At 36.9% G+C, this 21,125-nt stretch overlaps 1 protein-coding gene across 1 annotated transcript in view; it reads right to left on the reverse strand.

Annotated features, from left to right (window-relative positions):
• The window catches only part of LOC148939215 (tyrosine-protein phosphatase 10D-like), a 189,273-nt gene that overhangs the window by 136,800 nt on the left and 31,348 nt on the right, over positions 1–21,125 (reverse strand). Inside the window, exon 5 of the mRNA XM_089106813.1 lies at positions 328–499. Coding sequence (XP_088962939.1) covers positions 328–499 — 172 coding nt within the window. The remainder of the gene's footprint in view (positions 1–327; positions 500–21,125) is intronic.

The raw sequence follows: 21,125 nt of genomic DNA on the forward strand, positions 1-21,125 counted from the left end.
ATACAGTTGCCAAAAATTGTGCTTTTGGCCATCCACATGGATTTTGAAGAGGTCGTAAGAAAGAATTTAAAGGAAATAGGAACTTCGTGGGAGGGGTTAAGAGGGAAGCTTTGAATAGCTTTTGGTGGAGGAGTGTGCACAGATATGTGGCTTGGTGCTGCAGTGAGTTGTTAGTAGTAGTAGCAGCAGTAGCAGCACTATAATTATTCTGAATACGAAAATAAATTTTAAATTAGTTTTAAAAACGCGGCAGAATACTAGTTTCCGAATGCATAATTTTACCCAAATTATGTATTAAAAAGAATTGTACTAGTAGATGAAACTTACTTGTAGTGAAATTCCTCGTGACCATATTGATGCTATCTTTATTTTCGAAAACAGTGTTCAATTCAATCTTGTAAGAACCACCGGGTGTTAGGTCCCGAAGTGTAAAAGGTGATGCATCGTCCGAAACTAATAAGGTTCGGACACTAGTTGTCGCCTCTGACAATGGATAGACCTGTAAATGCAAGTAGAATTAGCTTTTCCTATTACATTTAAACTAGAACGGCAAAAAACTATTGTTTTTCATCACTCGAACCAATTCTCCGTCAAGTCCATACCATGAACTCTTATAAACACAGTACCTCTGTTTCATGCTAAAATACTACTCTCTAAAAGAGCCCTATTAGGTGATTTTACTTTCCATTTTTAAGACTCCAGCCAAAAAGGGATATAACAACAAAAAGGGATGTGCACGTCCCTCTTTGGAATCCCTCGTTCATATCAGCTACTATTTTCTTCAAATAAGTTAAGAAAAGACTGTATGCCGCTATTTTTACAGAGACTCAACCCAGTGCCAAGTAGAAATATCCCCAATGTCATCCAACGGCATTATGTTGTGTGACTAAATAAAAATGCTTTGAAGTTTTACACTGCTTTAAAAATACTTCTTTTTCAAATTCAACCGACCCTTGTGTCTGAAGAGACGTTCTTAAAAAAAGAGTTGGAGGAAAAAAAAATATTTTTGCGTTATGAGTGAGGGGTTGATGAGGAGACCGCCCCCCTCATATACAAAATACTTTCTGTTCATTTTGAGTTTTAATTTTGCTCTTCACTTCCATTCGAAACAACTTTTTTTCGGGAAAATGAGCTCATTTAGTTTTTTTTCTACTTATCAAAATAAATTTTAATTACCCAAAATAAACTATCAGCCCCGCAACAAAGGGGAGCTTTCATCCCCCCCCTCAGTACTCATACTGTATCTTTCATACTATATTCGTATATAAAATTGGGTTTATATAAACCTGGATTAAAATAACGTACGAGAATCAAGAGAGTGTCTATGTTTGAATTTTTTCGAACAAAAAGTAACCTCAACTTTACAAAATTGGTTTATGCTTATTTATTTTTATGGTTCAATGTGGCAACAATGGTGGAACTTGCAAAGCCAAAATTTGGTTTAAAACTGTAACAACCAAAAGAAACATCGTAGAAAATTCGGGTTTACAGGTATGAATATATTTAAGATGGAGGCAGGGATAACAAATGTTTTATTTTGGTTTCCTTGGTACTCCAAGTCTAAGCAAACCATAAGTTTGGTTTGGTGAATGGATAGATCTGAGACTATTGAATGTAATGATATTATTATCTTGTCCTTTCGTGCAAGTTAGAGCGGCAGGCTTGCCAAGAAATCGCTTGTTTTACAGGGAGCATATACCTTGAATACTGAGAAAATCGCCACTATGGGCCTAATACATCGAGCCGTATGCAAGGAATAATTTCAAATAGCATCTAAACCATAAACAAAAAAAGATGAACTAAAACGAAACGCATATATTATGCATTTAGAATTGCTTATACTCATATCCATTTGTTTGTATATGCATATATTTTGCATATCCTCCGGGGATATGATGAAAAAGTTAGTTCATTACAACCACAAGACTCTTCGATATCTTAAGGCAGTGGTTCTCAAACTGTGGTACGCGTACCCCTTGGGGATACACAACTATTTTTAGAGGGTACGCGGCCGGTATAGTATATAGTTTACTTAGTACCGGTAACGGTAACTGAGAAGGGGCATCTAAAATGCTTTGTGGGTAAAAAGGGATACAGTGTCTAAATAATTTTGAGAACCACTGCCTTAAGGAATCACCCGATCTCGTCCATTACAACCTTTTTTTTGGTTTGTGTGGCCAAACTATTCAGAATTGATTGGAAAGTCTTACCGTAACTTGTATAGCTTTGACAAGAGATCCGAAGAAACAACAGAAAACTAAAAGCCAGCACCTACTTTCCCGGATATCTTAGAAGAAAACATTTAACTTCTCCCTTTTTGTGCCAGAGATAGAGATATTCAGATTGATTTAAAACTTATCATTGGAAAGCAATTTTTTTCTTTCTTTCTTTTTTCGAGCGGAGCAGAATTTTATTTTTAAAGTTTAGGAAAGGGCAGTCCCAAAGATATTTCAGCGTATCTGCTTAAAAAACATTAAAAATCAGCTCAAAAGTAGTCTTATTGAATAATTCGACTGATTTGGAAGTTTCCTGTTGTGCTACCTACCTTGATCTAAATCTTTGCTGACACAGAATACACATTATTTATGCTGTACGTGCATTGATTAGACAGCGTTTTGGATAAAACTAGTAAGATAGTGCGGGTTGCCTCTGTTTTAAAATAGCCTCTCGTTAGCTTTTCAAACTGTTGCAGAATCTAAGATCCCCTATCAGTTTTTACCAAAATTGCTTCGGAAGCTCCCTATGGTCCTGGAAAAATTTGCTAATGGACCCTTTTTCTTTGAGACTGTCAGCCGAAGCTGAGAAGCTATCGCATAAAGCCATTTTTGGTTTTGAGCAGCCAAGAATGTATCCAGGATTTATTTCGGGGGGGGGGGAGACTTTAAAACGCATCAAATTTTTATAAAAATTTGTGTTACGTTTTTACGAGTCTAACAAACATTTCAGAGGGGGGGGGAGCTTCAAATTCCCCTAGCACCCCACCTGGACACGGCCTTAAGATAAATCATATAAATTTCCCAAATGCCTGAAATTCATTCAGGAATAATAATTATTAATATTAATATCTTGCATTTTCTAATTTGAAAGTAAAAAATTGCATGACCGAAAAAAAACCCACAGAACTTTCTTTTGATATATATATATATATATATATATATATATATATATATATATATATATATATATATATATATATATATATATATATATATATATGTCTGCCTGCATCATATTTACTCTGAGAGCACACACCTGTTGTGGCGTAAATTTGTTATTCAAGACAGTTTATATTGTATTCAGCCATATTGCGCTTCGTGGTAATTTTTCACCTGGAGTTATAAGAAGGCACCATATGCCTAGCCAGGATATTTTTTGTGCCAGGTGTATTGTTTTTTTCTTTTTTTGCAATCAGTTGAGTTAAGTCTACTTATTTTACTAGGTTTTGGCCTTGATGGTTCTTTATGGTCCCTTCTTCTTCCTCTTGCTTAGTTATTTGAGATGCTAATGTATAATCGCAATATACAATTCGGGGTCCTATGGCAGCTGGACCTCGCTCCCCGTATTGCCTAGCACTGTCCCACCAGGACAGTGCTCCACTGTCTCAGAGATCAACCTACTGTCCAACCACAAGGTTCTTTATGCTTCCTTTTTATTTTTCAAGAATAAAACTATTCTCGGAAAGTCCAAACAAAGAAGTTTTTTGTACCAATTATAACCTACTTTGGTATTAGTCTACTGTTAGGCCACCCAAAAGGAAACACTATAAAATCTTGAAAACAACTTTAAAAAATCCTAAAATACTTACTTATTATTCCTAAAAGCATTTCACTTTGCCCCCCCCCCCCTAATCTTCAAAAATATAGCCCAAGTTATACATTTCCCATCAGGGAGGATCTAGAGCAAAATCTTGGGGGGCCAATGTGACAAGGAGGCCAATGAGTGAAATCTGGGGGGGGGGGGGTTGACAAAGGTGCCAATAATTGACCAACTTGATATATTTATTCTAAAAAAGAATGAAAAACAGGGAAAGAGGACACCAGAAAAAATCTTGGGGGGCAGCCCCCTGGATCCGATAGTGTTTCCCTACATTTTCCCCTTTCTTGATTTTGTTGATGTTACTTCTTTGCCGTTAAATCTAATTAAACAAGTGACACATGGCAAAAACCATGGAATATATTTAGTTTGGGCTATATATTGGCGTATTACTACAACTACTACTAACAACTCATCGCAGCACCAAGCCACCTGAGGCCAAACACAGCTGCACACGCTCCTCCACCCCAATCTATTCAAAGCCTACCTTTTTACACCCACCCACGAAGTTCCCATTTCCATCAAATCTTTCATTATGACGTCCTCCCACCCAAAACGAGGACGACCTGCTTTCCTTTTAGCCCTAGACGGTTGGCTGAAAAGAACAATCTTCGGCAATATATCATCGTTCTTCCGCACAACGTGCCCTAGCCACCTCCACCTTTCTTTCATTATAGCCCTAGAGAGCGGTATTGAACCACATTTTTCGTATAGACTATTGTTTGAAATACGGTCAGTCAGCCGGGTACCCAGAACAATCCTTAAAGTACCAAGGACACCTAAAATGAAAACTAATTCATTAAATTGGTCAAGTGCAAACTTACACAGCCATATACGTCTTAAATTAGTGTGAAAAACCGATAATTCATTTTTTAAGGAGAAAGATCGCCTGTTTACATAATGTATTCCAATACGCAAGTTCGTGGCCAATTTCAAAAATAAAGAATGTGTGCTTTTAAACAGCAGAAAATGACCAAAAAATAAATAAAGCAGCATATAGCCTCAGAAAGTGTTGTTTTCTTGTATGTTATGATAAAACAGAAATCGGAACCTAGTTCAGCAAAGCTTTTTTCTTTGAAAAATACTTTTAAGGAATGCTTCTTGAAAAGAGCTTGGTTAGACTAGGCCGAGCTTTGATGTTACTAGGATTTTTGGCATTCCAGGATCTTTTAACCATGAAGCAGTGTAAAGGTAAATATTAATGATTCTAAAAGAAAGTATCAATGTATAGGCTACCCTACTGGTAGTTTTACAGACCTAATGACTTCCACTGATAGCCTACCTTATGTAGGCTAAGGTAAGACACCTAGTAGGCTGTGTGATTTGCTTGAATATTTTGATATAAATCTACCTCATAGTTACTATATAATAGTAGCATATACCTTTTATTCTTTTTTTATATTAGAAATACAAATTACTTGGGTGAGCACTGTTTGACTAGCCTAGGCCTATTAAAGTCATTGGTTCTTTATACTCTAAGCAACAAATATTGTCATTTACTCTTATATACAAAGCCCTATAAAATCAAACAATAGGCAATATTGTGTTTCCTTTAAACATGGAGAATGATATAAAGTCTTCTCTATGACTTTTTAAACTCTATGACTTCTCTATGACTTTTTTAGAGAAACATGAATAAAGTTATACAGAATTCTTTTTGGTTTTCTTATTTAATATATGATCCACTAAAATGACATACACAAGAAATTACATTACCCCACTGATGCAGAGAGAAAATAACAAAGTCACACAGATGGCTTTTTATAGTTCCAATTGCAGTTCAGGCAACTTGGTGGTCACATATCAATCCTAAAACTTAGTCAACCTACCTGAGAATTTATGTGGAAAGGAAAATTAGGCTTAGGATGCTTCTTCATCAGCAAGTTCCATAGAGATTATCTGTTGTGAGTCAGCCCAAAAATCTTAGTCATCTCTATTGTAATTCAAGTAGACTTTCCAAGTAGGCATGTCTGCCTAGAGTCTAAGGCATTCTGACCAAGTTTTAGGATTAACACAAAAACTAAGCTGCCAGAACTTTCAGTCCTGAGTCAGACAACTCGATTGAGAAGCCACGGCAGTTACAATAATGCTATATTATTGGGAAACTGGTTCATTGAATATTTGTCTGGCCATATGTTCGAACAGATGTTATAGAGTGACCCTGACTAAAGTCTTAGACAGGCAACCTAGTTTATAAGCTCAGACAGTTAAACTAACACAAAATTCATTCAAAATTGGTTGACCCAACAAGTTGCCTGGATTTGCAGGTGAACAAGTGACATAAGGTCTGCCTGCCTATAGTCTCAGGCAAGGGCAGCTGAGTTTTAGGACTAACATATGAACATCAAATTGCCTGGACTCACAGGCAAACCAGCAACAATAATAATAATCGACTGAATTTTCAGAACATATATCCTATAGGCCTTAAGGTATTTATTAGTGAAAAGGATGTCACACTGTTATACTAAAGCAATGCAGGAAAAAAAGTTACTGTTCTAATATCTGGGGAACATGCGAGAAGTGAAGTTTGGTTAATGCTAGTGAAATAAAACAAAATAGGATAAAAATATAATAGTTTCGACACAAATTTTGGCTGTATATTTGCACATTAGGAGGGTGGGGGTAAAGCATAGCATATAATAAATACATAACTTAAACTAACCTAGGTACCTTTTTTCCTCCTAAACCCAAAAAAACTAAAGCTTGAATATAGTTCCTGGAGTGAAAAACCCCTTGTTTATAGAGCATAAGATAAGAAATTACTGGGTAATATTATCTGTTCTTGGCTTTTCTCAAGTTGCATTCTTGCATGTTTCCCATATATTAGAACAGTACCAAAAAAAATTTAGTGGAACAAAACAGGAATTATATTAAGAACAAAATTAGAGAGTCATGACTTCTCTGAATGACAAATGTTAATTAAATAAAGCAATACTATTAGATCATTATCTGTCAATGTTATTATGTAATATATATCACTGTATTATGACCCGCATGTAATGTATTATTGCATTATTTGTACTTGCCATTGTACGCTGCTTATTCTAATTCAACATTAAGCCACATAATTTTGGGGTGCCATTTATGTAAGGGGAAGCAGTTGCCTCAGTTAGACTTTGAAAAATACCTTCTTATTTCTATTTTGCTACTTTTTATTTTATCATGGCTAACTGGTTATTTTTGCCCCATTTACATTTTGAGGATTGGAATCACTGATATAATTACTAGATACAAATTATCAGCACAACTGGGTTATATTTTGTTTAGTGATGAGCCAGAATAAAAGACTCTTACTTAGTTACTTCATAATGAATAAGTCATTATGGCTATTAGACTTTGAATTTGATACCACAAGCCTATGCTTTACTCCCCCTCCCTAAAATGGAAATATATAGCCTTAGTCAGCCTTCAATCATTAGTCAGCTACATATGACCTATTTTTCTCCTGAGCCAGTTATTTAAAGCAGAAAATTTTTGAACTGTGGGCTACTAGGTTTCTATGGGCTGTTCTGAGTCTTCTAACCACTTCAGGGCTCAAAATTAATAGTCCCTGTAAAGTGATTGTTTAATTATAAAAGAGCATGAAAAATACTCATTATTTTGAATTATGCTGAAACGCTAAATTTAGTTGAAAACTGCAGTCTAGGCTATATACCAAAAATATGGTGTTGATTTATAACTCAGGGTATATTTTCACCATTATGGAGGGAGGGAGGGGGGAAGTCTTTATAAATTTAGCTATATATGGATTTGCCATGGAGTTCTGACTATATTTATGTCTATTTTTTTAGGTCAGGACATCTTAATATTAAATTAGGCTAATCATAAAACTTTGAATAGCCTATAGCTCTTAACTTAGCAGGTTAATACTCTTGTAGTTAACTTTGCCTACCACATCAAAAACAGTTCAACTGGTTGGCTTTGATATCAATTGTTTTTTTTTTTGCTCTTTTGGATTCTTAAAAAGATATCTTGTATTAAAAACAGGTCCTATCACTTAAATATAATAGCTCCCTATGCCCCCCCCCTCTTCTATACTATCTTGATAGGATACAGTCTGTGCTTTAAATAACAAAAATATTTAACTTATTGGCACCCCTTCTTTAAAAAAAATCGAGGTATTATGATTTAAATATTATAGCTCACTACTCCCCCCCCCTCTCTGGATACCACCTTGATAAAATACCGTCTCTGCTTTAAATTAGAAAAAAAAATTGGGGATCCCTGCTTTCAATAAAAAAATTCGAGATTTTATCATTTAAATGTAATACTTCCCTCCCCCCCCCTCTGGATACCACATTGATAGGATTCTGTCTCAGCTTTCATTAGAAAAATAAGTTACTTAATAATTAACTAGGTCACTATATTGTTCAAATAAACACGCAAAATAACGTTATAAAGCTTAGTGTTCCTTGAAAAAAATTGAGGGTGTGAGTAAGGGGGTGCAAAGACAACAACAAAAATGTCAAAATTAATCGGATATTTCCCAAACTATTGGCAAACTGAGTCATAGATTTGCCATGGCATTCAATAAGATCCAAAGAATACAATTAAAAGGGAACACACACAAAAACCAAATTAGGTCAGTAGCATATGAGAAATCGCAAAATACCCAAGATAATGAACAAGTCCTAATGGGGGGCCTTGTGTATATCAAAATATTTCAATGGTTTCCTAGGGAATTTGATATCATTTTCTTCTGTCTCCATTTTAAATTAAAAAAATAATTAACCTTTTGGCATCCCCGCTTTCAATAAAAAAATGAGGTATTATCATTTAAAAATGATAGCCCCCTACCCCCCCGCCGATAGGCAATAAATTACAATTTATTTTTGAATCAAATTTTTTAGGTAACTTCCAGTTCAATCTTTAATTCCCAAACCTTGTACATAGCTTAGTCTATAGCTAAATTTGTCACAATAGAAGGTTTTTTTTGGGGGATTCAACTTGAAAATAAAATTCTTGACTACAAACGATGTAAGAAATAGCGATTGGGAAACCGCATTTGAAATGATCTGAACTCATTTCATAAAGACGATCCTCTTTTTTGTCAACATACGAAGAACTGTGTATATTGCAATATTTGCAATTGCATCTGTCTCTTTTTTATGCCAAGTAACAAAAGAGACGAAAATTAATGAACAAGAGAGCAGTGGAGAATTATGGCATGCCGAGTAATATTTGGCAGGGAAAGTCACTGGTGATAAATCGCCAGGGGTGGCACCGTGATTGCGTGGTTTTCGCGGATTCGGGGAACCAAATTTTTTTTTGGGGTGACGCATAGATTTTCGGTGGAATACCCGAAAATTCGGGGATAATTCAAGCCCTGCTTGATTTCTAATCAGGAAAATCGAAATACTAAACCATACAAGACGGACAGGCTCCGAATTGGCTGTTGACGAAATACAAACGTGTCGCAAAATTATCTTGAAATGCGACAAACGCCGCCGCCTTTGTTGGCGATGGCATGCCTGTGACGCGCCGTTGGAATTACTACACTTCGGTGGTACCAAGCCACTCGTCGGTGGCGGGTGGTCGATTCGCCAGCGCGGGGTCGGGGTCTAGCTGGAACAAGTATCCTGAAATGGTATCTTGCATACCATCTAGCGCTTGGTCATCATCAAAATATTTTCTGACACATCAGAATAGTCACTTTCTAAACTTGAGGTCATATTTTTTCACAAAATGTATTTTCACAAATATATATATAACAGTCAACAGATTTTGTAAATTTGAATTTTCACAAATGAAAAACAGTGTCGGATTCGTAGGAAATAGTTTTCGCTAATATTATTCAGCTCCGAAGTTTATCGTTGTTTTATTATTGACAACACTGTTTTGCGAATTTATTCAAACTAAAAATGCTAATAGCAGCTACACAAAAACTCGTAGGAAACCCGGATTTTCAGGTATGAATAGACCTAAAATAGATTAAGAGGGCTAAATGTGTTTTCATTTTGGTGTCCTTGGTACTTTAAGCAATTTCTCTGGAAAACATCTAGCAAATCTTCATCCACTTTTCAGAGCGTCCATGCTTCAGAGCCATATTGGCATATTAGGGAACGGGGGAAGTAAAACGAAGCGCTATCAGGAACGACATAATGTATTTAAAATTTTTTTTTTAAAGTGTTTTTTTACTTTTGTAATATTTCCTAGAATTGCATAGTCTTTCCTAGAACGTAGACTAATACCGTTGCTTTATTCATTTAGGGCTATAAGATTTTTTTTTCATTTCAAGTTACTAGGGTTGACAGAATACGACAGTAGAATTGTATCAACATAAGACACCCAGCAGCTTCTCAGACGGATTCAATCAATGCCGTAGGACAGCAATGTTCCTTAGAACATAATTCGGGAGAGAGTAGAGGCTGAACATTTCGGGGATTGCAACTTGGAAAAAAGGCAGATTATCGGAAAAATATAAGAAAATGTGGTGAAATATCGTAACCACCTTTAGGGGTCTTGCGAAAGCCCAAACCCCTCTGTACCTAAGCATACGCCCCAGTAGCAGAATTAATTACCATACTTACTGTACTTAAGAGTAAGTTCTTAAAATGTGCAAAACAAAAGTATCTTCACACCCTCTTTAGCCCCTCCCTATGTTTTTAAAAATGACATACTCAATTTCTTGTCTTAGGAATACTGTACAGTATTTCTGAAAAGTTGTATTACGCTTAATATTCTTCTTTACAGGACAGAAGAGGTTTGAGACTAATCAAACTCGGGCAAATTTTAGAAAACCAATCTGTCTTCTAATCACTCATGAAGCTTGTAAGCAGATGGATACTGCAGTGTCAGCATAACAAAGGTTAATTTAAGATCGTTGAAGTGAAGCGTGCCAAACCCTTGCGAAATGGGAGAGAGAGAGGCGATGAAACAACATTCCAAATTAGAAAAAAAGTTAACAAAAATGACAAGCAGTAGCTAAGGAGTGATTCTCAGCTGAGGTTTAAGTTAGCATTTCAAATTTCACTCAAAATCAAAAGCTTGGTGCATCGAAGGTTATCCTTGGTGCACGAAGGTTAGGCTGCAGGACCTGCACAACGAGACTATCGCTGTTATTTGGATACAGCTTGTTCAATCCATGGATACTAGTGGAAACTTTCTACCTCCGAAAAAGCAAATATTTTCCTCATAATCAAGACACCCTAAATTAAATATATTGTGATCAAAAATTTGATTTCTTTCCGCCAAATAAATCGATATTTTTGGCGAAAAAATAATCGATTTTTTCAACAAAATCGAAGTCTCTGGTGACTAATTTAAACAAGATTAAGTAATCAAGATTATCAATTAACAAGAGCATCAATTAACGAAAACTTAGGAGAGGAGTATTTTTCTTCTATATTTTTCTCAATGAAAAGAAAGAAAAAATCTTTTTTGAAATCCATAGGGGGGGGGGGCAATTTATTGTTTCCCTTTTTACCGAATATGTACTTTAAGGGTAAACATTGCCTTTATTTAATTTTGTTGTAAGTAATTCCTTGTAATTAACGATCCATACAGAAACTATTTCCAAGGGTAGTCCTAATACGGACAATTAACACGATCAAACATAGTTTCCAGAGAAGAGAGAGCAACAAGTGACAGGCGAGGCAACAAAGCAATGTCACTCAAAATTATTTGAAAATTATAGACTTATTAGAAAAAAACAATTGACCCTATCCAGGTCAACACTTCATACAAGCAAGGCCGTATCCAGGGGGAAGAAAATTAGTGATTTTGAACCCAATCCCCCGAAATATTTTTCCGACTCGCAAAAAAACCTAACAAAAATGAATAAAAACAGATTTTTAATACGGTTTTTTAAGTTTTTTGTCCCCCCCCCCCAAAAAAAAATATTTTGTAACCCCTCGCCATCCGACACAACCCTAGATACAGCCCTGTGTGCAAGTTAATTACTGCTATTTATCCTCGCCATTATTAATAGTATATACGTGACCAGAGATGAATTTTACGTCAAAAGCGTAAACGACCAATTTTCCTTTAAAAAAAAAAATGGTTTCTTTCTCATCATTTGCCATAAAGTATAAAATAACGCCCCGATCTTTAGCAAAAAAATCTTACTTCTAATATCTTACTTCTAATATTACTTCTAACATCTTTATGCACAGACTACCGTTCTTTAGATCATTGGGTACTTGTCGGTTATTGGAAACACATCCAAAAAGTGAAGTTAGGTTAACCCTAATGAAATATAACAAAACACAATGATTATATAATACCTTAGAAACAAAATTATGGACACCTAACCCCCCCACCTAATGTCTAACAGCTCTTAAAATCTTAACAGGGGTAAAGCGTTTTCAGCCTCGGGAATTATATTTTCGAAACAATCCTTTGCAAGATACTTGTTTCCAAATCGTCGCAAGCTTTCACAACTTCTCTTACCCATTCTTCCCTTTAAGGCTTCTCGTTGTAAACTAGCAGTCCCAGTGGAAATTGGAGGAGAAAACTGTGTTTTGTGTTTTTTGGATATTACTGGAAGTACCAAGGACAGTGAAAATGAAATCCAATTATTTAAATTAGTTTAAGCGTAAACTTACATAGCCCTGTATATCATAAAAAATAGAGACAATTGGGAGTCCCACCTTTTAATTTAAAATACCATTATATGCAGTTTTTGGTAACAGTTTGTAAAAGAAAGAAACGCGGGTGAAAAAAATCAGCCAAAATTAAACTAAAAACTTATGACACATCACAGCTAAAGAAATTATAGTTTCCTTTTTAAGGTGTTGTTGTGTTTGGGAGTCAAGAGACTGCTTTACGGACTAACGGCTTTGTAAAATCCAAATAATTAGTTTTGCTAATTTATTCTCACATTTCATTGTGGTAAAACTAACGAAAATGTGATAGTGACCTAAAAACTTGATAGTTTTGATACAGCCAAAAGAAAAATCTTAGAATATCGTAGTTTACAGGTATAATATACCTAAGATGGATCAGGGGGGGGGTGACAAAGTTTTTCCATTTTGACATCCTTGGCACTTTAAGGATAATATTAAGTGCATTTTGAGGCACTTGAAGGATAATTATAGGAGGTGCCAGACATGATTCTTCTTGAGTGAAGTGGGTCAATCTCACGGGGTTTTTAAGGCCTTTTCGTATAAACAAGTAAAAGATAGTCTTTTGACACTCTCCACAAAATGCTTAACACGATTTCTGTATGTAACGTAGGGCAACGTAAATTTACGCAACATATTACAACGCATTTACGTAGTGCAACGTAAATAGCATTTACACAAGAAAATCACTCAAAAGATAAAAGTAATCATACCAAAAATAACTCAATATTAACATTAAACCATTTATCTTGTACTATATTCGACTAGTAGAAGTAAAGAAAAAAAATCAAACGAATTTACAAAAATCATCTAATGGCAGAAATAAATACCAAGAATAGTTCTACCAAATAGGCCCTCAAGGTACAAAAAAAGGCTAGGTGCCAAAGACCAAGTCCTGATCGCCAAAGGCTAGGTGCCAAGATCAAGATCGCCAATGAGCAAAATCTTGGGGGGGGGGGCAGTGTGACAAGGGTGCCAATAATTGATCAAATTGACAAATTTATTTTTAAAAAAGGAAAAAAAAAACAGGGAAAGAGGGCACCAGAAAAAGACCCTCCTCCCCCTCAACCTGGATCCGCCAGTGGATCAAGCTGGGACGGTATTGAACAAATGGGCATAACATCTTTGGGAGATTCTTGGCAGGTAGTCAAAGCATTAGTTTTCAGCATAGCAGGACAGGACTTTTTACCAATGAGTCAAACACTGCGATGAGCTTGTAGTACCAGAATAAGATGATGAAAACTGGCTTTGACACGCCTCATACAACCTTGAAGACCGCTTCACTAAGCCAACACTGAACCCTTATTAACATGGCACAAAAAAAGGAGGGCAGCTAAAGAGTCAGTGGACGATAGCAGGACCCTAGTGGACGATAAAAAAGATCTTGAACCAGCTGAAGGTTTCCGCAAACTCGGACATAGCTATGACAAATAATGACAGAAGCTTGTCGAAGGGTTGGCACTTGACCTGCTATCGTTGGGGGGGAGGGTTCTCATTCAAAAGCTTCATTCGGATGCAATGTTATGTGAAACCACCTGGTCCAACTGCAAGTACAACTTAGTAGTCAAGTGATCGCAAATACCCATTAGTCTGAACAACCGTAAAAAAAGTGAGCTTCATCTTGGAAAAAAAAAGTTCTGGTTATAAAATATTGCCTTTTGAAGCGTATTCCGGGGTGATAACTATCATTCCAATTAATCCTAATTGTAAAAGTTTACTGCGAAAACAAATTTATCGGAATTTCAAAAAAGAGCCTGAGATCCCTCGAAAACGGTCGTGGATCGAAATGAAAAGTAAATAAAAAGTGCACCGCTGTAATCTCAACGGCCGAAAATTATGCAAAGAACTACAGTCCCTCACATTGAACAACAAGGCAAATCACTTTTTTGTATAGGAAGTACTGATATCTCCTTTTTCCAGGGGTGATTGAACCCCAGGTGTAGAATGGTTGAAGAGTGTTCATTTGAGCCCTCCATACACAATAGGGCCGTTCTTTTACTCATCTTTGTGCTTAGATCTTACATCTTTTGATAAAGAACGCTTAAAAATAAAATCTTGGCACTAAGATCTTACATCTTATAGCGTTCTTTTGCAAACGTCTTTCATCATTCTGCTCTGATCAGCTGTCTTAAGAACAATGATGAGTAGATCATCAAAGTTCTCTCATCAGTGTTCTACATGGTAGAAATATGGCGTCCATCCCACTTTTTGCTAACATCAGTGAGCTGTAAGATCTTAGAACAAAGATGAGTTAAAAGAAGGAAATCTTTGAAGAAAGATGTGAGATCTTAGTGCAAAAGGACGGCCCTAATATTTGTTCATTTTAAAAGTCATGCATTTTCAATTGCAGCTCAAATTAACACTTCTAATTGGGGTCTTGAAATACACAGATTAGTTGGTATTCATCCAAAAGAAATTGACACAAAAATACAAAGGAGTTGAATGGAAAACAGGCCAAATGAGGTAGATAAATCACTGTCAAGGCATCAACTAAGACAAGGTCAATTTCACTGGACTATCTGCGAACCTTCAAATTACCCAAAAGAAATGACTTTGATTTATGAAGTTGAGTTAGGATTTTAATAAATAAATATAAACATGTAGACAAGACATAATTATTTGCCTGACGTCTCAGTCTATCAGGCAACGTATTATTAGAGTGAAACAGAAGTTTGTTTGACATTGGTAAGCAGTGAGACGTATCAATAAAAAACACAAACATCATATTTCCAGAACTTAATTAAAAGCTGGAAAGCTTTGGACATGTCAAGAATGAATAAAAGAGCAATACAACCTACCCTGAGAGATACTTTCGTTTCTTAGCAAGCTACACAAAATAGATACGGCACGTTTTATAGGCAGCGCGCTAGCACTGCCTAAGTAAAGAACTGTGCGGCCACAATGTGTTTTTTTTTATTTTTCTTCGACAGGCACTTTGTATTTAAGGAGTTGTCGTAGAAACTTCGAAAAGGGCTCATTTGATTTGAAATTGGAGGGGCTAGTGCCGTTTTTAATAGTTGAAAGTAATTGGAGGGCACCTAGCCCCCCCCCAACGCCCATCATTCCCCCACACACAGCCAATAAAAATTTTGAGACAGCCATTTTTTTCAGCATATTTGATTTTCAGATAGAAAATATATTTCTGAGGAGGACAATCCCCCAAAACCCACAGGGCAAGGGTTTTAAGTTATGCCCTTGGGGCATATATGGTTTTTATAGAAGGCTTTGTCGTAGAAACTTCGAAACAGGTTCATTCTAATGGGAATTTAAAGGGATAGTGCCCTTTTTAATAGTTAAAAGTGATTGGAGGGCAACTAGCCCCCCCCCCCACGCCCATCATTCCCCCAAACACATCCAATAAAGAGTTTGAGATATCCATTTTTTTCAGCATAGTTGATTTCCAGATATACAATATATTTTTGAGGAGGACACTCCCCCACAACCTTCCGGGCAAGGATTATAAGTTATGCCCTGGGGGCATATAAGGTTTTTATTGAAATCTTTGTCGTAGAAACTTGAAAAAGGGCTCATTCGATTTGAAATTCAAAGGACTAGTACCCTTTTTAATAGTCGAAAGTAATTTGAGGGCAACTAACCCCCGTCTCACGCCCACCTTTTCCCCAAACACATCCAATCAAAATTTTTAGATAGCCATTTTATACAACGTAGTTGAAAGTTTTGAAAATTAGGTCTTTGAGGATGGCAACACCTCCCCCCACATCCCTCAGGGCAAGGGTTGTAAGTTATGCCCTGGGGCATATAAAGTTTTTATTGAAAGCGTTAACTTCAAAAGGGGTCATTCAATTGGAAATTGAAAGGACTAATGCCTTTTTTAATAGTTGAAAGCGACTACTGAAACTTTACTGCTCTTTGCTCTTTACTGAAAAAATACAAATGAATGTGCATTGTCAGTTTAATATACATATACTGATATTTAGTAATTGAAATGTTAAAATTATTTGATTTATTAAAGTTATAAAAGTAAAAACATTTATATTTTTTTCAGTAAAGTGCAAATTTTGTTCTGGCCTTGGGAAGGCATAGGGCATTTGCGCCCAACTTATGTTAATTTCTGCTCGTTTTGAGTTTGACTCGGTTATTTATTGTAATTTCTGTTCGTTTTGGGTTTCATTGATTTATCGATGCTGATTTGTGGTAGTTTCACGCTTGGTAGATTATTTGATTTTATTTTTTCTCATTTTTTGTTTAATGGAGTTCTTTACTTTTCTTTGAAAAACTTATTTTGTGGAAAAAGTTTTTTTAAATTAATTTATAGTAAGATCTGTAAGATAGGGACGCTGTTATACCATTGCATTCGGTTTTATTCGCCTTTCCTGCCTTTCCTGGCAGGTGAAATGTGGATAGTGCATGCTTCGATATCAAACGTTTGTATCTTTTATTACTTAGGCAGCGAAAGAGTACTGCCTTTGATGGGCATATATTTATTTTGGATTCAGTAAATTCTCCCTGGATCCACAAATTTTACTATTCTTTATCGAAGCCAAGCCCCTGGAAGCCCCCCCCCCTTTTTTTCGGATCATGCCCACACTAAACTTCGAAAAACATGTTTTTTGGAATTTTCATTGAAACTAAAAAAAAAAAGGTAACGTTGTATTATCTGTAACACACACGAGAAGTGAAGTTTGGTTAATGCTAATGAAATAAAACATAATAGGATAAAAATATAATAGTTTAGAAACAAATTTTGGCTATATATTTGCAAATCAGGGGGGGGGTAAAGCATAGCATACATTAAATACGTAACCTAACCTAGGTACCTTTGTTTGCCCTTAAGCCCCAAAAAACAAAAGCTTAAATATTGTAGACGCAGTGATAAATCAATGTTTGCAATCCTCATCATAGGAATTGTCCGTTGAAAGAAACCTGTTTGACTAGTTTCTTTAGCATCTTCGCTTTACAATATCGCGCGTGTGTTACAGATAATACAACAGGACCAAAAAAATCCCCCCCTCCAAGATTTTGAAAAATATATTTTGCTCCCCCCCTCAATACATTATCATGAATTTATACCCTGGACCATATGTAAAACAAAAGGAAGAATTAACTGAAGAAGAATTTAAGAAAGCTTGGAATTTAAACAGAACAAAAAATACAGAATCGAAAAATATACAAGCAAAAAGATAAATTTTTTTGCCTCATATATTCTGGGAATTTAACAGTTACTAGCTAGCTTAATCATTCTAGTTTTTTTTCTTCAAAGATTCGGTTTCACGGAATGCTATTCTTTTTCTACTGATCCATTCAATTAGCACATGGAATCACTTGGACCGTGAAATGGCCTTTGTGTATTCATACCACACGTCGGAAACCAAGTGATAACTTTGCAAAAAATGTGTATTTCCCACTACTAATTGATGAATCAAGCGCAAAGGACCTGTAACGAGCTGGAAAGTCATTTCATATTAGAAGAAATGTCACAACTCTTAAGGACTAGAACTGAATTTCATAAAATACATACAAAGGGAATGAATATATATCTTTTGTTAAAATAGGTTATTAAATATAGGTTTTAATTCCGCGACTTCGCCACATAACTAAATAGTCCCAGGATATGTTATCAAAAGCATCTTTGAGAATTTGTACATAACAAATTCAGTTATTTTCATGGAAGTGAAAAGGAATAAATAACATTTTTGTTCCATTTGGCAGTTTTTTCAAACCATGTTTTTATTTTTCATGTACCGAGGGAGCAGGGGGAGGGAGGTTACAAACCTTCGGTTAACTGTTGTTAACCGGTTAACTGTCGACGATGGAGATTACAATAGTACCCGTGTCATGCTTCCCGGCCATTTCACGCCAGAAATGGCACCGAAACGAGCAATTTGATGTGCCACATGGCACTTTATGATGGAGATACCATGATCAATTTATGAATGGCATGCAGAGAGAGGTAGTAGCTTTTAAATGAGCCATTAGACGTTTCTCTGTGATCTTGCAGTAACCTGTTACACCTGGCCCCGAAAAGAATTAGAAATAATTAATGCGATGCAAGCTGACCATGCAATAACGGAGTTTTCTTCACTTTTCAAGATGGGGGACTAAAAACCAAGACCCCTACACTTCGATTGACAATCTTAGAATTTGCATTTCCGAAAGTTTGCATGTTTTGCAAACATCTTTGCTCCTGTCATTTATTAGTCTCCTTATTACTAAATATAAGGCGACTATAAAAGACAGCGATGATTAGAAAGGCCTACTTCCGAATCACTAGTCCTTCCAAATCTGTAATCGAGCATTGCTTCAATACTAAAATAAAATGGTGGAGCTGGTGTTGCTCGTCTAGAGTTAGTTCTCATGCAAGTTGGTTCACGGAGAACGATCTCCAAGCGCTTCTGGATATTCAGCTAGTCATCGAAGAACCAAATGCGCCCATAGACGGGTTAAGTTGACAGCCCTTCTCCCGAAACCTTGTTGCAACGAACGGAACCAGAAATATAGCTTCGAATGTGTCACCTCAAATCTCCATTAGACCCCGGATCTCCCAAGGGCATTCCTCTCTGAACTTCATCAATCAAGGTGGCATCAATGTGACCACCTGGAACGTAATGGCGCATAACAATCCGTTCTAACATTGTTTTATCCAAAGCACTAAATAATATACAATGACAATAGCTGGAGTCACCGAAACATCTTTCAGGAAACGGCGAAGAGGACATTGGCGAAGGACACACTCTGCTCTGGACTGGTGGCAGCCAGAGAAGTTGTGTTGCCCTAGGGCTGAATAGCTCTGCAAGAAAGGCCCTCGTGTCATTCTCACGGGTAGCAACTAGATTCGTGATAGCAAGACTCAAGGGAGAACATAGAAAGATAATTATCATCACCTGTTACGCCCCCACCTCCCCACAATTACCTCACCCTCCCTGAAGGACGCAATCGTTTTAAATTAGTCGGACCTGTAGGATCTAGCCATTAGACCAGTGATAGAGGACACTTTAAATAATAATGGAGAGAGACTGCTGGATTGTTGTTTGGTGCACAATCTTGCATTTGCAAACACTTGGTAAAAGAGACCTGATATGGCCAAGCATACCTTGTATAGCATCAATGGATAAACAAAGAAGACACTCAATTACATCACCATGCGCTGCGAATGCCTGTCGTCTGATCAGAATTGTCACACTTACCAAGATGCCGAGCTCGGGAACATCAACCGTCGGCTGATTGCCGCCAAAATTAAGCTTCGCCTTAGAGCTATAAAGAATAGCCGGTCATCTCGTAAAGTTGAAGCTTGTCGCGCTCAGCAAGACCCCAATCTGGGTAAGCGGTACTAGGTCGATACATGCAACAGATTAGATGGCTTTGAGCAAAGCATTGATAATGACGATTTATGGAAGTCCTTCAGATAGAATGCTCTTGCAGCTGCAAGTGTCGTTGCTGAAATGAAGCAACGAACGAAAAAACATTGGATCGGCAATGATACCCTTGCCACCATCGAGTGCAATGCGAAAGCGCGCCTTCTTGGAGTCATGACTGCCTGTAGGCAAATGAACAAAGAGCGCAACATCATTCTGAACAATGACCATAAAACATTTATTAACAATAAGGCATGCGACATGAAAGAGGCCAAACAAAAGAAGGATATAGGAGTTACATACAAGAATCTTGGCGAGCTTTCACGCCAGCACACTCGGACAACGACATACCCTTGAAACGCTGGCAGTGAGAATATCTAAGACTAGTCACAGTGCCTACATCAGTGGGAAGACCCCAATAAGAAACTATTTAACTCACACTCACCCAACCATACCGACGACCAGCTTGACGCTTCTGCGGTCAATGGTACACTTGCCCATGGTGGAGCCAATTTTACAGCAGAGGCCACTAAAATGGCAACTAGAAAGCCAGAAAATAACAATGCCTTAGGTATATGTGGACTAGCATCAGAAATCCTGAAGAATGGTGGCCCCGCAATGACCCTCTGGTTACAAATACTATTTAGCATTGTGTAACACATTGAAAAAGTTCCGTCAGACCGGGAGAAAGACTTACTTGAGCCAATTTACGAAAGGAATAGAAGCAAAGCAGAATGTAACAACTATCGTTACATAACTCTGCTGTCGATATACGTAAGCTCTTCGCTATTTTGTTCCTCAAAAGGGCAGCAGGCTATCTACATGTCCTCCGGTACCCCCAGCAAGCTGGGTTCATGCCAAGCCGGTTTCCGACGTAGCGAATTAATACAATTAGACAGCTAGAGAGGAAACTTTAGAATATAAGTGAGAGACATACATTGGCTTTGTTGACTTTTGATCTTCCACGACACTGTCGACAAACAAGTCTATGTGGTCGTTCCTCTAATTTGCCAGTGTACCCAACAAAATCGTCAATCTCTTCAAAGAGCTTTACAACAAGACTGAAAGCACTGTCATTGTAAAAAGGTCAGCCTTCATCATATTTGAAGTTCAGGAACGGTATTGGGCAAGGCTGTACCCAAACTCTTAAATTGTGTCACATAATCATACGCAATGCGGAACCTACACTGAACCTACCTTGCCACTAAGCAGAACCTACACTGATACAAAGATTTGGAAAACAGAAAAATTATAGAAAGGCTCCTCTTTAATTAAGCAGCGTCCAAGAGACGTGTACCATGCTGATCATCTGTGCAAGTCGTGCAAGCTTATGATGATGACATACAACAGACGATTTAAATTAATGCGATTTTATGGAAACGTTGGGGTGACCAGGGCAAGAAGAGTCAGGGCAACCATGGCACTAAGTACGCGT

This window comes from Artemia sp. Qi Xiang Cuo, chromosome 21 (assembly GCF_049724085.1).
Source record: "Artemia sp. Qi Xiang Cuo chromosome 21, ASM4972408v1, whole genome shotgun sequence".
NCBI classification, from domain to species: Eukaryota; Metazoa; Arthropoda; class Branchiopoda; order Anostraca; family Artemiidae; genus Artemia; species Artemia sp. Qi Xiang Cuo.